General features: G+C 37.8%; 1 protein-coding gene across 2 annotated transcripts in view; it reads right to left on the bottom strand.

Moving 5' to 3' along the window:
- The window catches only part of RGS12 (regulator of G protein signaling 12), a 219,357-nt gene that overhangs the window by 97,334 nt on the left and 104,600 nt on the right, over positions 1-17,423 (bottom strand). For both annotated transcript variants that reach the window (XM_027836387.1, XM_027836388.1), the window contains one exon: positions 5,351-5,372. In XM_027836387.1, coding sequence (XP_027692188.1) covers positions 5,351-5,372 — 22 coding nt within the window. The remainder of the gene's footprint in view (positions 1-5,350; positions 5,373-17,423) is intronic.

Genomic DNA, 17,423 nt, shown 5'->3' with positions numbered 1-17,423 from the left:
CCTCTTTAAAGATGAGGAAAAGAAGGCACACAAACATGAATGACCTCCCCAAGGTCATACAGCTGCTCATGTCATAGCAGGAATTGGAATCTCAGCTCTCCTCAATTCCAAGTCTAGTGCACTTTCCACCATACCATACAGCTTCATTTAATTCATAAAATATTTGGTACATGAAGATATCAATGTGGATGCACAGGGGATTCACCAACCAATTTACATTTATTTATTTATTTATTTGTTTGTTTGTTTGTTTGTTTGTTTGTTTGTTTGTTTGTTTGTTTTTGCAGAAGATGGAAGCAAGGGGGTACAAGGGTAAATTATGGCCTGAATCCATAAAGGTATAGCATCAGGAATGCTAAAGCAGGAATAATGAGACTGGCTAGAGGTGCCAGGAACAACAAAAATGGCAGTTTTTTTAAGCTATGTTGGGAGAAAAGAAGGCTCAAAGAAAGAATAAGACTAACCATTTCCTTTTTTCTACTGGATATTTAGCATTCCTGATGCTATGCCTTTATGGGTTAAATGATTAGATGAGGGAAATGCTATGAGTATGACTTACTTAGATTTCAGTGAAGGTTTTGATAAAGTACCTCATACTCTAGGTAGAGAGATGGGGACAAGAAGATAATCAGATGGATTCAAGAGTGGGTGGCCCAGCAAGATTCAAAGAATAGTTAGAAATGGTTCAATGTCAAGGTGGCAAGAGATCTCTGGTGCAGTACTTGGCATCCTGTACTGTTTGATATTTTTATCAATAGATGGAATAAAGGCATAAATGGTATGCTTGTCAAATCTGCAAATGGCACAAAGTTGGAAAGAAAGGCTTATATATAGCAAATGACAAAGTCAGGATCCAAAATGACCTCAACAAACTATAGCATTGGGCTAAATCATTTTTTCCATTTTATTTTTGAATTAAAAGCATTTACTTTCTCTTCCTTCCCACCCTCCTCAATTCAAAAGAAAACAAAAAGAAAACCAAATCCCTCAAAACAAATATGCAGTCAAGCAAAGTAAATGCCCACATTGTACATGTCCAGAAATGTATGCCTCATTCTACATCTGGAATCTATCAAGAATTGAGTGGCATAGATCAATATGTATCCTATGGACTCAAGGTTGGCATCATGGTAATCATAATGCATTTATCAGACATCTTAAGTGTTTCAAAGTTGTTCACTAAATCTAATAAGATGAAATTCAATAAGAAAACATGCAAAATATTGCATGTGGATACAAAAAAATCAATTTCACAAGTATTAGATGGGGGAGGTGTGGTTAGACAGCAGCTGTTATGAAAAGGATCAATGAGTCACAAACAATGTGAAACAGAAATCAAAAAAGCTAATGTGATCTTAGGCTATACTAAGAAGGGCATAGCTTCTGGACATAGGGGTGACAGTCCCACTGCACTTTGCCCTTATCAGACCTCATCTGGAGTCTTATGTTCACTTCTCAGTTCCACAGTTTAAAGGAAGACATAGATGAAGGAATTGTCAGCGCCATTTTAAGAGGGCAGCATGGTATGGGTCTTAAACTACAAGTTGCGACCCACAGTTTAAAAAGCGCTGAAGAGGCTGGGAGTGGAAAAAGTTTAAAAAGCCCTGGTAAAGGAGACAGAATGCTCAGTCATAAAGATTGAGTCATAAAGACATGGGTTCTCTTCCAACTCTAACCATATAAATATATTGACAGCTAGGTGGCACAGTGGATAAGAGCACTGGACTAAGAACTAAGTTCAGATCTGGTCTCAGATTCTTACTACTCTTCTATCTGCCTCAGTTTCCTCATCTATAAAATGGGAATAACAATAGTACCTACCTCTCAAGGTTGTTGTGAGGATAAAATGAGATAAGATTTATAAAGCACTTTGCAAACCCTAACAGCTAGCTATTATTATCACCATTACACAGTCTGAGGGCAACCAGGAAGATGAAGATTCTGAATCCATGACGAGAGGGTAAGTTGAAGGACCCTGGCAGGTTCGGCCCAGAGAAGAGCAGACTAAAGGTGAGCATAACTACCTTCAAGTGCTGAAGAGGTTATCGTTCAAAGGAGGGAGGAGACTTGTTTTGTCTAGCCCCAGAAGGCTTAACCAGGAATAATGGGTAGAAGTAACGTAAGGAGGCAAATTTAGACTCGATATCAAGAAAAACTCCCCAACCACTGGGGCTGTCCAAAGGTAGAATGGTCCACAACAACAGAAGGCTTCCCTCACAGGCTGGTCAACAGCTTGTTGGCAACTTACAGTGGAAACGTCTTTTGTGAATGGTTTGAACTACAGCCACTGAGGTCTGAACGCTCAAATTCTGGGATTCCATAATAATCGTACTCTGAATCATCGTCTATCTACCACAATGTTTCTTCATCAAGATGGGTCTGTAATTCTAATTTGGAATGCCAGGAATAGATTTCTTTTTGCTCCAAGAACTAAGCAGCAGGAATTGAGACAGTGTGGGCTGACCTTCTTCCTCTTCCCCCTACCCTCACTCATTCCCCCAGCCTTTTCTCTTCTCTGATGTCAAATCATTGGCCCTGGCTACCTTGGTATACGGTGAAGGGCTCAGGAGGATGAGGATCTGAAGGATGGGCCCCGGGGGAACGAATGATTGGGGTGGGGGGGCGGGGGAGAGGAAGTGACTCCTGGGTTAGAAAGAGAGAACAAGTGCTTTGGGCTCCGTGCAGTGGGAAAAGGAGATCTGGGGATGTGGGGAAAGGGCAAAAGCAATAATAGACAGGGTGTTTTGGGGTTTTTTTCCCCTTCACTTCTCTAGGCTTGTGAGGAGGGATGGGAGAAGTCAGAGACAGAGATTGTGGCAGGGGCTTTCCTTTCTCTCCTCTTCTCCTTGTTCCCCTTCCCCCATCACAGGCCAGACACAGCATCAGAGTGGGGTTTTCTGTCCCATTTTCTTTTGTCCTATTCCTTCTTTCGTCATTCCAAGAACTGGATAATAGAGGAAACTAGGTAAGGAAGGGGGAGAGTATTCTAGGAAGGAAAAAGACCTGGGGGAATTCCCCACCACAGAAGGGATAAAAGGGGAATTTCTGCTGCCTCCTGATCAGGGTATTGCCTTCTGTAGAAAACATGACATAAACTTAATGAAATGGTCTATAACTTGTGTCACTATCAGGGTGAGCAGAAATCTTTTTGAGATTAGCACATAAAAACAAAAGGTTCATATGATTCAGAGCAGGAGGAAAACTTAGAAATTACCTACAGCAGGGTCAGCTCGCTATGTGGAGAACCCCCTAATCCCTACCCTCCCTCCCTCCCCCATTTTTGTATGGCCTACAACTAAGAACAGTTCTGATATTTAAAACACAATAGAATTTTATTTTAAAATGTCAAGACCATTTTTACCTCTTGGATGATATAAAAACAGGCTGCAGACCTCCTGGCCCATACTTTGCTAACCCCCAATCTAGGCCAGAGGTGTCAAACATGAGACCCACAACAATCCTGAGTGCAGTCCGAAACAGATTAAAATGCAATTCAAAAATGTTTAACATAATAAATTTAAGTAACAATAAAATGTAGATAATATTAATATATGGTTTTCTAACTCAACATGTGGTCTGCAGGGATCCTTACGTACGGTTCAGTGACCCCTGGTTCTTTTTGAGTTTGATGCCAATGATCTAGGCCAACTCCTTCATTTTGCAATTGAGGAAACTGAGGCCCAAAGAGACTGAGACTTTCTCAAGGCCATACAGGTAGCAAGTAGCAAAGCAAGGACTGGAAGTGACATTCTCTGACTCCAAATCCAGTGCTCTTTCCACTATGTCATGCTTATATGCATGACTATATGTTAATTAAACTTAATAATACATTTTGCAAACGTATTATTTATATACATTGGAAAATTATGCCAATTCTCAAATTTATTCACTTAAATTATTGTTTTCTATAACAAAAGATGACATGAGATAGCAGAAGAACAGAAGTAGCAAACATGAATAACTGAATCCCAAAATATATTTGGTGGCATTACTAATTTTTTTTAACCAATAAAAAGTTTCTCTCGTTGCCAAATTAACTGGGTGAATGATACACTTATCAATATACCAAAAAAAAAAAAAAAAAAAGGACAGGTAATGCAATGCCTTATATTAAAACAACAAATACCAAACATATAAATGGTTTAGGACCTCAGCTAGCAATTTCTGCTTTAGAATAAATAAACTGTATAATTCAACATCCAATTCTCCCCTGCATACTGCCTCTCCAACTTGCTCAGGCAGAAATGACATAAGTCACTGATGATACATATTCCATCAAAGTCATTACACCTAGCCTCTATTCCTTTAACATGAATAATTTTCAGTACTAATAGCGAGGACAGAAAAGTCGTGAGGAAAAAAGAAGAAGCAAGTAAAAAACTAAACAATGAGTACACTAAATTTCTTTTTCACTTTGAGTAAAAAGAGAGGAAGCTCATTCTCTAGCCTCAGCTCTTGAATCTAACTTCATGACCTATACTTATTTATGACCTACATACTACATGTTACAGGACCACAAAGTGCTGGTGCCTTTTAGTGAATGAAAGCATATAATTCAACTACTGAAATAGACTAGTGAATTCATAAAAGTACATTCAAAACTACTCATAATGTCAAGTGAGGAAGAAAGTAGACAAGAAAATTCTTAGAATAAAAAAAAACACAACTACAAATCACTCCCCCAAAATTACTAAACTATATTCTAATGTTGATATTAAATAAAAGTTGTATCACAGAGCTATTAAATGGAAAGACAGAAGAGTTCTATTTATTTCCTGTTTTATACCAGTTCTATTAAAGGGCTTCCACATAAAGACTTTGCAAAGAAAAAGAGATGAAAAGTTGAATTTATTTAGGTTTGAGATTTATCAAAATAACAATTTCTCCACCACATCTTTTCTTAGTAAAGGAATAAAGAAAACAACTTAAAGTGTCATCTGCATGTCCACAACTTCCTTGATCTATTGGGAGTTTGGCAGTACTACTTGCTAGTTTAAAAGCTGGCTACACAGCAAAAGAAGCGTCAAAGCTTGTTTTAACTTGTGAGACATGAGCATGTGTTGATACGAAATACTGCTGCAAAAGCAAATCTTATAGACACAAACTACTACAGAAATGATCACATGAACATTCAAGTTCTATACCTTTTCTCTGCAAGAAACAGCTTTGAAAATTCTAGAACCTACTTATAAAAAATGTGAAGCTCTTCAGTTTTTGAGAAAAAAACAACAACAAAGAGTGAAGAATGCATGACAGTTAAAATAATCCTTCTAACTGGCCAATATACTTTTCACAACTAATGTACTTCACTGCAAAAGAATAAAATTATATTTAAGAAATTGTGACTTACCACCATCGGATACAGTTGCAGACTGAAAGGAAAAAAAGAGAGACATGAGTTAATTAAGCCTCATGACCAAATGTGGAAGAAAATTAGTCCATTTAAGTAACAAAAACTGGAAGTTTCTGATTAGACTTGAAAGCTCAGAAGAGAAAATACTTTAGTGCAGGTGTCAGAGCAAAGACAGACTTACAACTAAATGAGTCAAGTAGCTTTCTCACAGCTGTTCCTCCTCCCTCCTGAGCTCCTCCCAAACTGGTAATGCCTTGAGCTTTACAATCATGATGATTTTCATTTTAGAAAACACACCCTGCCAACTTTGACATCATGGTTTTAGCAATATTCTTGTTTAAAAAAGAAAGAAAGAAGGAAGGAAAGAAGGAACACAGGAAGAAAGAGAAAGAAAAGAAACAAAGAAAGGAAAAAAAAGAAAGAAAGAAAAGTGAATGTCACAGTTATGGAACATAAAAGAGAAGCTGAGTGATGTAGTAGAAAAACACTGGAGATGACGTTCAAAGGCCTGGGTGCAGGACACCTAACTAGATAATCAGTAATCACAAACAAGGAAACTGACTTTTTTTATCTCTGTAATGAGGATAATACTGCACTAAACCAATCTCTTTCATAGGATCATCCAGAGAAAAAAAGCACTATGTCAAATAAAGTGTTATATAAATATGAGCTATTGGAAGTCTTTTAAGGGGGATGGAGCCAAGATGGCACAGTAAAAGCAGTGATCTGTTTGAGCTCTCCCCCAGACCCCTCCAAATACCTATAAAAAATGGCTCTAAACAAATTCTAAAGCAGTAGAACCCACAAAAAGACAAAGTGAAACAAATTTCCAACCCAATACAACCTGGATAGTTGATCAGAAAGGTATATCGCACCGGGCAGGGAGAAGAGCATGGTTCGGCGTGGGCGCGCAGGCCACAGCAAACCTGGAGCAAGCCTCAGAGGACTGAATCACAAGGCAGATATGGCTGTTTCCAGACTTCTCAACCCATGAACGCTAAAGACAACTTGGAAGGTCAGTGGGAAAAGTCTGTTTCTGCAGTGAGAGAGAAGCGTGGGGTCCCAGCCCCATTCCCCAAGCTCAGCCTGCCTCCTGAGCTTCCAGCCCACAGACTAAGGGGGAATCAAGTGGCTGATCAGAAGGGGATTGCAGGGATCTCTCTGCTGGTGCAGGATTTCCTGACTTTGCCCGGTGCTTGGATCTGGGTCACAGTTCTGGGTGGCAGTCCTGGGGGGAGGAGGAGCCCTGGCATGATGGAGCTTGTAGTGGCTGTGGAGAAGAAATCCTCCTCACAGTTCCAAGACAGAAAAGAGTGCTTGTGGTCACTCATAGATCAGAGCACAGGACGGGAAAGAAACAAACACCTCGCCCCTTATCATACCACCTTGGAAGAACTGAAAATTTACAGGTCCCTAGAAGTATCTCTGAAAACAGTTGCACAAAACCCCTGAGGCTTGGGACAGCACATTCTCCACACTGGAAACAGACCCCTACCTTAACAAAGAGTTTATAACTCAAGTAATTGGCCAGATCATTAGCAAACAGCGCAAAAAGAGTCAGACTATATCATCTTACTTTGGTGACAAAGAAGATCAAAATATACAACCAGAAGAAGACAACAAAGCCAAAGCTCCTAGAAAAATACGAATTGGTCCCAGGCCTTGGAAGAGCTCAAAAAGGATTTTGAGAAGCAAGTAAGAGAAATAGAGGAAAAACTGAGAGTGATGCTAAAGGAGAACCAAAAAAATACTGAAGAAAATAACACCTTAAAAAATAGCCTCACCCAAATGGCAAAAGAGGTCCAAAAGGCCAATAAGGAGAAGAATGCCCTAAAAAGCAAAATTGGCCAAATGGAAAAGAAGTCCAAAAGCTTATTGAAGAAAACACTTCCTTAAAAATTAAAATGGAGAAATTGGAAGCTAGTAACTATTTGAGAAATCAAGGCACTGTAAAACTAATCCAAAAGAATGAAAAAATAGAAGAGAATGGGAGATATCTCATTGGAAAAACAACTGACCTGGAAAATAGATCCAGGAGAGAGAACTTAAAAATTATTGGACTATCTGAAAGCCATGATCAAAAAAAGAGCCTAGACATCATCTTTCAAAAAATTATCAAGGAAATCTGCCCTGATATTTTAGAACCAGAGGGCAAAATAGAAATGGAAAGAATCTACCGATCACCTCCTGAGATTCCCAAAGGAAAACTCCTAGGAATATTGTAGCCAAATTCCAGAATTCCCAGGTCAAGCAGAAAGTATTCGAGGAAGCCAGAAAGAAACAATTCAAGTATTGTGGAAATACAATCAGGGTAACACAAGACTTAGCAGCTTCTACATTAAGGGAGGGCATGTAGTATGATATTCCAGAGGGCAAAGGATTACAACCAAGAATCACCTACCCAGCAAAACTGAGTATAATCCTTCAGGGGAAAAATTGGTCATTCAATGAAATAGGGGACTTTCAAGCATTCCTGAGGTAAAGACCAGAGCTGAACATAAAATTTGACTTTCAAACATAAGACTCAAGTGAAACACGGAAGAGGTAAACAGGAAAGAGAAATCATAAGAGACTTATTAAGGTTGAACTGTTTACATTCTTATATGGAAAGATGATATTTGTAACTCCTGAGTCCTTTGTCAGTATTAGGGTAGTGGGAGGGAAAAAATTCTATGTATGTATAGATAGATAGATAGCAGGCACAGGGTGAGTTGAAGGTAAAGGGATGATATCTGGAAAACAAAATTAAGGGGTGAGAGAGGATTATACTGGGAGAAGGAGAAAGGGAGAAGTAAAATGGGATAAATTATCTCTCACATGAAACAGACAAGAAAAGACTTTTACAGTGAAGGGGACATGGTGGAAGGTGAGAGGGAATGAGTGAATCTTATTCTCATAGGATTTGGCTTAAAGAGGGAATAACATACACAATGGGGAATGGAAATCTATCTTACCCTACAGGAAAATAAGGGGGGAAGGAACAAGAAAGTAGGGGGTTGATAGAGGGGAGGGGAGATTGCAGGAGAGGATAATCAGAAGCAAACACTTCTGAGGAGGGATAGGGTCAAAAGAGAGAATAGAATAAATGGAGGGTAGGATAGGATGAAGGGAAATATACTTAGTTTTTCACAACATGACTACTATGGAAGTTTTTTACATGACCACACATCTATAACCTGTATAGAGATGCTTGCCTTTTCAATGAGGGTGGGTGGGGAGGGAGAAAGGGAGAAAATTTGTAACCCAAAGTTTTAAAAACACATGTTAAAAATAAAAAAAAAAGTCCTTTAAGTTGTGTCACTAATTTACATTGGCCCCAAATGATGCAATAGAATTTTTAAGCGGCTCCATGCTCTAAATGACACTTAACCTAAGTGCTATCCAGGACTAAGCACTCTAAAAAGCACACAAAAGAAATACCATAAAAGTATGGCCACTACTCTTAAGGAGTTTACAATCTAGTTCAACGTGAATATGAGTCTTTAAACAAAACTTACAAAGCAAGAGGTAAAATGATATGATGAAGGGTATCAGTAACAAAGGAAGTGGGCCAGTCATGTATCAAGAGTGAAGGCTAACAGGTGCTACATTGGTACCCAGAGCAAAGACTCCATTGGCTAGATTCTCTATGAAGGATTTATAGAAGGAAGTGGGCAAGAATCCCACATGATAAGAAAGCATTGATGGGTTTTTATTGATTGCGGAGGAAGTACCCATGCAGATATTCCAAATATGAGTATATAAAATAATTCAATTCAATAAACACTTATTAGGCGCCTATTGTATACTAATAATTGGGCTAAGTAGTGGGGTAGAGAAAAGGTTTAGGTGACACAGTATCTCTCCTTTCCAAGAGTTTATAATTTAGTAGGGAAATAAGAAAGGACCTAAGAGGTCATCTAATCCAACATCTTATTTTAGAGATAAGGAAACTGAGGCCCAAAGAAGTTGTTACTTGCACAGTCACACAGGTAGTAAAGATGTTAGGTACAGAAAAAAAATAATCATACAAAATAACATGCAGTTATGTCAGAGAGGTACAAGCAAAGCTCTATGTGAGGGGGACAGGGAGGGTGGTCATTACTGACTGGTGAAGGTTTGCTGAAGGAAGGTTATATTTGAATCATACTTTAAAAGATTTCTTAAGAATTCAATAGGTTGGGGAGGATCAAAAAGCATCCTAAGGCATAGTAACAACATAAATCACTGAACAAGGAGGCAGGAGAATTCGGAGTACATATGGGAGATGGAGAGTAAATACAGTTTGGCAAGAGCAGAGAGTGTGTGGAGTGAAATAATATAAGGCTGGAAAGGCAAGTGGCTGAATGAAAAAGTTCTAGTCAAACCTCGGTCTTTCCTCTATTACTTCAGAAACCATAAGAAACATAGCAAAATTAAGTTTAAAAAATCAAAATAACAGAAATTCCTGTAAAGTAATCCCAAAACCCCAGGTAGAACTGCATAAGACTTTGCAAATAGCTACAACAAAAGCAAGAAAAACTGGAATGATACAAAGTAAAAAAAAAAGGGGCTTATACCTAAAAATAATTTAGCCTACAAAGTTAAGCACATTCATACAGAAGAAACTGAATTTTTAACAGATTTGATGACTTCCAAGCATGCCTACTGAAAAAATAAGAGCTGATCAGAATTTCTGAAGGGCAAATATTGCAAACTAAAGACACTTAAGAAAAGTAAAAGAAAAGTTTGAACAATTAAAAAGGGCCAAGTGATAATCAAGTGCTTTTATATACTGAAAGAGTGGTGACACCATTTATTGTTACTTCAGAAACATACCACCTCCAAGGATAAATGAAGGAATAAAGAGAAACAAATGATGGTCTCTGGTGCTCAAAACAAAAGAGGAGAAAGGAGGAAGAAGAAAAAAACAAAGAAATGCTTTAGGGAAAGATAAAGGGAAAAGGGGAAAGAAATTGCAATTTCTCCTCACTGGACCAAGGCTGAATGTGAATAAGAGCAAAAGGGAGATCCAGACAATTAGTCTATGAAAATCTAAGGAAAAGAGCACTTTCAGTTGAGGAACCAGGATCATCTTCATGGAAGAGGTAGAATGAGTGACAGGCCTTCAAGATGAGGGTTCTAACATATGGAAGAATGAAGTCAGTACACTGAAGGCATTGAGGGCTGCTTCTAAGAATTCACAGATGCAGGAGAGTACAAAGGAGAAGAACAACTACTCAGCTTGCCAAGTACACAAGGAGATTAATGTAAAATAAGTGTGATGAGGGGAATGACCAATAAGAACCCGATTCTTAGAATTTTCACAATATTTTCTGCTGGGGAGCCTGCTTCCAGAAATACCTACTATAGGGGCCCTTTCCCTTCACACTTCAGAGCACACTTACGTAGTCTCTGGCTTTCCTATTGTTTTACCCCATGGTGAAGAAAAGGTTTTTCCGCTTTTCACTGGCTGTTGAGTTTTAGTTAAATGTACATACAAAAAGCTCCAAATCACAAACTTTCCTTCTCTTCTCTGATGTTGTAAAAAAAAAAAAAAAAAAAGAACTGCTATTGGCCTCCAGCTGGGGAGACACATAAGTTTCTCTCTCATCTTGCCACCCTACGGTCATGAACATGTTAACCACTGTTTCTTTTGTTTCTTGGTGTTTATTCTTTCCTAATCTTAGGTGAATAAGCATCAGAGACAGAGTGGATCTCGTGAACTTTGAAAGACCAGAAGCATCAAGTCTGAGTCCAGATTGAAACATATTTTTATTTCCTTTCCTTATTTTCTTTGATTTTTTTTTCTGGGAGGGAGGACATGGCTAATGTAGAAATGACTTGCATAATTTGCTATGCACTATAGGTATGATTTTTGCTTTCTCAATGGGTGGGGGAGGGGTTTTGCAAGGGAGACAACTTGGAACTTAAAATTTTTTAAAATAATAATTTTTTTAAAATGACTATCATATGTTCCCTCAACAACTGGAGCTGCAGCAGTAGGAGGACTTGAGTCCAGTAAGGAGCCAGCCCGAAACACCAACCTTCTTGACCCAACTCAGCAGTAAATCAACCTGGCACCTGTGACACTATGGCCCGCAAGCAAGAAAGCAACTTACCCATCATCAATACCACATCTATAAGCGAACTTAATAGGTACAACACAAAGGAAGAGAAGGATTCTTAGAGCCAGGAATGTTTTATAGCAACCACTTTAAGTGTGAGCCCACCCTCACGAGAGCCTGAACGGCTGTGTAGAAGGCAGAATGCAATCCTGGTTAGGGGAGATTTTGTACATCAGTCTGCCCTATACTTCTCAGTGAATAGCTCTTGGTAAAATCTAATTAGTGTTAATTGGTTAAGTGATCTGGGGAAATAACTGATTAAGTTATTAACTTAATAATTCTTGGAGGGCAGAAACTAGGCTTAGACCAATATGTTATATCACATTCCACAGTACATTCTAAGTGGACATGTGACCTTAGTAAAAGAAGAACAGCAAATCATAAACCTCTCATAACTACAGGTAAGAGATGGACTCTTAACTAAACAAAAGACAGAGGCAATTACAAAAGATAAAACAGATAACTTCAATTACGCAAAACTTAAAAGTTCCTGCACAGACAAAATTAATGTACCTAGAATAAGAAGGGAAGCATTTGAATGGGGAAAAAAATCTTTGTATTAGTTTTCCCTAATAAGTGCTTAGTATCCAAAATACATAAAAATAAATATATGTAAAACTAATAGCCGTTCCTTAATAGATAAGTCCTCAAAGGATATAAAAAACTAGTTCTCAAAAGAATTGAAAAGTATTCACAACCACATCAAAGAATGCTGTTGTTCAGTCATTTTAGTCATGTTTATTTGTGAACCTATTTGTGAACCCATTTGGGGCAAAGAGACTGGGATGGTTTGCCATTTCCTTCTCCAGCTCATGTGACAGATGAGGAAACTGAGATAAATAGGGTTAAGTGACTTGCCCAGGTCACACAGCTAATAAGCATCTGAGGTCAGATTTGAACTCACAAATGAGTCTTCCTGATTGCAGGCTCAGCACTCTATCCACTGGACGACCTAGCTGCCCACAAGAGAATGTACCAAATCACTAATAAGAAGGGAAATGTAAATCAAAACAACCCTTGGTTTCATTTCACACCTTAAAAATTAGAAAAGATGACAAAAAATGACCATAATCAATGTTGGAGAGGTTGTAGAATGACAGGGACACTACTACATTGTTGATGAAATAAAATGTCCACATGCTTTGAAGCAGACACTCCGTTACTGGCTTATATCCTAAGGAAGTTATCAATAAGAAGAAAGTCCCCATACACATAAAAATACTTATAGCAGCACTTTTTGTGATACCAAAGAATTGGAAACAAAATGTAGATGCCTCTCTATTGGAAAAATGGCTAAATAAACTGTAGCTCATGAATATAATGGAATATTACTGTACTGTAAGAAATGATGTACATGATAGATGCAGAGAAGCATGGAAAAACCTACATGAACTGATACAGAATGAAGTAAACAGCTAAGAAATCAGTACACACAGTAACTACAATGTATACAGAAAGAACACACAAAAAAGTAAAAGGAATGTAACAAAATTTAAAGGATGGAGTACAACTTGAATGCAGAGAAATGAGAAGACATCCTCAACCTACCCCTTTGTGGAGGTGGGAAATCCCTAGGTGTTACACATTGCACATGTTTTCAGACTTTTTCAATATATTGATCAATTGTACTAATTTTTTCTCCTTTTTTCTTTTTTGTCTTTAAGAAATACTATTTGTTATATGGGACTGCTCTTCGGGAGAAGAGGGAGGGATAACTGGGGGAAACTACAATGATGTAAAAAAAAAGACATCAATAAAAACTTATTTAAGTCTTTAAAAATTATAGAGAGACACTTGGGAAGTTAGCCTCAGAACCCTAGAGGGGAACAGTAGCTAACAGAGCTCTACAGAATGAGTCTATTACACTGAGTACAAATTGGAAGAGTGAGCCCAGAGCTTGTGCTACATAATTATGCAAAGGAGACTCTTTTGATGTCAAGATAAGAAATAGGAATTTGTCCAATAGGCAACAGGGTGTCACTGAAGAGTTTTTAATACAGGAGTAACATGGTTAGGAAGATTACTTTGGCATTTACGTGAAGGTTAGACTACAGAAGGGCAAGATAGGAGGCATGAAGACCACTAAGAAAGACCAAAAGACCAAACAGGGTAATGAAGGCCTGAAGCAGAATGAAGATATGACTGAAAGAAAGCCAAGTAAATAAATAACTAGAGTTATTAAAGATAATTCAAGAAACCATGCAATTAGATAACAGAGAAGGGTCTAAGTCCAGGTTTGCTAGGGAAGCAAGTGAAACCAGAAGGATGAAAGACTAAAAGATCAGGGAAAGATTCATAGAATCCAAGAATTTCAGAATCTGAGTGAACCTCAGATGGCAACCCATACTTCACCAGGAATCCCCTTTATGACATCACCAATAAGTGTCATCAGCCTCTGCTTGAGGACTTACAAATCTGAAGACTGAAGTCATAACAAAGAGAAAAAAACAGGCTCAGTAGGAATGAGGGAACAGAACTGGAAAGAAAAGAAACTAAGGTCAGAGAGAACTTCAAATAACAGCATATCCTTTGACAGGCAGAATCTAGCTTTGAGCCAGATTAACAGTTTACAATGCAAAGGTGTTGTCCAACCTGCTATATGAGTGTGAAATCTAAGCAAGCTTTTATTAGCTTCTGAATTAACGTCACCTGTAAGACCTATATGCTACTTCTCTTAAAGCAGGGCAAGTCTCCAGTGAATGGATTTTGGAAGGCTATCAATTCCACATCAAAGCTGCGTTTATGGTAATTCATCCATTGGCCTCTCAGCCTAAGACTCTCCACCCAGCAGCCAAACTGATCTTCCTAAAGTGGAGGTCTAACCATATCACCCCCTATTCAATAAACTCCAATGACTCCCTATTACCTCCAGAATCAAATATAAAATCCTGTGTTTGGCATTTAAACCCCTTCACAACCTGCCCCCTCCCTATCTTTCCAATCTTTTTACAACTTTACTCCCTCCATACCCTCTATGATCCAGCTACATTAGTCTACTCACTGTTCATCCAATGCTCCATCTTCCATCTTTTTGCCTTTACACTTGCTGTACTCTTATGCCTAGAATGTTCTCCTTTTGTATTCCTAGATTCTCTGGCTTTCTTCAAAACTGAGCTCAAATCCAACCTTCTACAAAAGGCCTTTCCCAGTCACTCCTCTGTTACTGCCCTCCCTCTGATATTAACTTCCAACTACTCTCTCTCTCTCTCTTATATATATATATATATCTCAGTATTTATGTATTACCTCCTCCACCCCCCATTAGAATGTGAGTACCTTAACGACTGGAACGATGTTTTATAATAAAATAATAATAACAATAACAATCACTTCATAAATTCTTGTTGACTTACTGACACTACAAGTATCTACAATATCAAAGCAATTAATAAATGGAAAACAAAAACAAAAAGACAATATATTAAAAATATAGACATATAAGGATATTCACAATAAAAGCTTTAAATATCTATATCAATAACTAGGAATATCTCCAAGAATATTTTTATCTCTTATTGGGAATAAGATTGGTTCAGTCCATGACTGTAACTTTAATTATTATTAGGTCCTCCAAATATGCTGGAACCTCTATGGAAAATACATAATTGAAAAAAAACAGAAAAATATAATAATTCTTGGGAAAGATGACAAAATAAGAGATTAGCTAATGTTGGAAGGACTATGAAAAGATAGGCACACTAATATAGTTAGTGATACTGTGAGCTGATCCAACCATTCTGGAAATAAATTTTGGGTTATGCTAAGAAAGTAAGTAAAATATCCATACCCTTTGACCTAGAGATACCACTTCTAGACATATGCACCAAGGAAGTCAAACACAGAGGGGGGGGAAAGGTTCAATGTACACCAAAATATTTATAGTAGCACTTTGTGTAATAACAAAGTGCTGGAAACAAAGTAGATGCCCACTAAGCATGGAATGGCTGAACAAACTGGGATACATAAATGAAACAAAATATTACTGCATCATAAAAATAATTGGCTAATACTATACAGGGACACATGAGAAGATTTATATGAACTGATGCAAGGTGAAGTAAGCAGAATGAGAATAACATACAAAATGACTACAACAATGTAAAAGTAAGCAACAATAAAAATTTTAAATGAACACTTTGTAATTATAACGACCAAACTTTGCCTAAGAGAAAAAATGAGAAATGTACCTTGTCCTGTTCTTTGGAAAGGTGGGGACTGTAGTATGGAACATTGTATATACTGTTAAACTTGGATGATTTGTTGAACTTTCTTCTTTCTTTTTTTTATTTTTGTTGCATGAGACAGATCACTGAGTAGGAGAGTGAGAGGAATACACTTGGAAATGAAGTTGATATCAAAATAAATGCTGTGTTACACACACATACACAAAGAGATGTATATATATTATATACATAGAATAAACATGCGTATGTGAGATGTAGATATAGATGAGGTATAATTGCATTAGACTATAAGCTCCTTGAGATCAGGACTGGGAAGTAGCAATCATTTTATTCTGTGGCTAGTACAATGTTTAGCACATAGTGTGTGCTTAATAAATTTTTGCTAAATTACCCTCCTGCCCTCAAAACCTCTACATCCTAAAAAGTAATAGCCTGATTCAAAAAAGACTTCTGATTATAAAAATCTAGACAGATATTCTCCATCAGAAGGTAATATGTGTAGGCAGTGGGCATAGAACCAACAATTATGTTTAAATCTTTTCAAACATATCTCTATGGTAAATAATATTTTCAGAATTCCCAGTTTCCCTTTCACCATACTTGGTTTTATCTATGTTTACTACTTCTTATAAAAATCAAAGGGAACCGCTAAAAGAAAATGCAAATTAGATTTTTTTGTGCTGAAAATTTTACCAAGTAGTCTTACCCTTTCTCCATTATAGGAATGATGATAAAGGATGTTCAAATGCCTATAGAATATGTACCTTCACCTGGATTTGAAACTAACACTTAAACCTAATCTGTAAGGTAGGATACTAGCTGCTACGTGTACAAAGATGAAACAAATAACAGTCCCTGGCATCAAAGAGCTATTGTCTATAGTTCATATAGTAAAGGAGTTACATGAGTCTCAAAGGCTTTCTTAAATGACTTGCCCATTGTCACACAGTTAGTGTCAGACCCCGGGCATTTAAACCCAGATCTTTCTGAATCTGATCCCAGAACTTGATTCACTCTACAACACTACCTAGTATTCATGATAAAAAGCAGAGTATGATAAGCGCTCCATGCTCATTTGAGGAGGATCACAGAATGCTTCCCAGGAGAAGGTGCCCCGAAAGGGTTAGCTGCCTCTTCTTTCACATTCTCCTGCTCTTCTTTGCAGAATATTATATCAAGAAAAGTACACCTGCTTGAAGATCTGCTGAGAAAGGGAACGCGCCAACGTTAGAAAATTTTCTGCCTACTGCAAACCAAACATGGTATCTCTGCAACTCAGGATCACAGATTTAGAGATGGAAAGAACCTAGTCCAAACCCTTCATTTTACAGATGAAGAAACTGAGACCTAAGGAGGGCAAATGACCTACCCAAGGCCACACAGAGACTTCCAAAAGTGGAATTTGAACCTAGATCCTGTGACTCAAGAGTCAGTGAACTTTCTACTGAGCCACTGCTCCTGGTTCAGCAGTCTGAGACCAAAGAAAACAAGTTTAATCCCTCTTCTACGTGACAGTACTTAAAGATAACTATCAACTCCACCCTGCTCACCCTCCTCTTCCCCTTATAGCAAGCAGCATAGCATACTCAGTAATGTTTAGGAGAGGCAGTCCAGAAATACAGCAGCGGCCCCAAAAAAAAAAAGTCAGTCTGGAATTTTTTTTTTTAATTTCCATGGATAACCCACACATAGAAAACAGGAAAACTGACTACAGAATAGGATTCTTTTTAATATTACTCTGTATCAAGTGTTAAAAATGAAATTAGGTATTACAAATAAACATGGCACAATTTGACAACT

This window comes from Vombatus ursinus, unplaced genomic scaffold, assembly GCF_900497805.2.
Source record: "Vombatus ursinus unplaced genomic scaffold, bare-nosed wombat genome assembly UNPS02014818.1, whole genome shotgun sequence".
NCBI lineage: Eukaryota > Metazoa > Chordata > Mammalia > Diprotodontia > Vombatidae > Vombatus > Vombatus ursinus.
The sequence above is the reverse complement of the archived record's forward strand: the minus strand, read 5'-3'. Positions and strand labels throughout refer to the sequence as shown.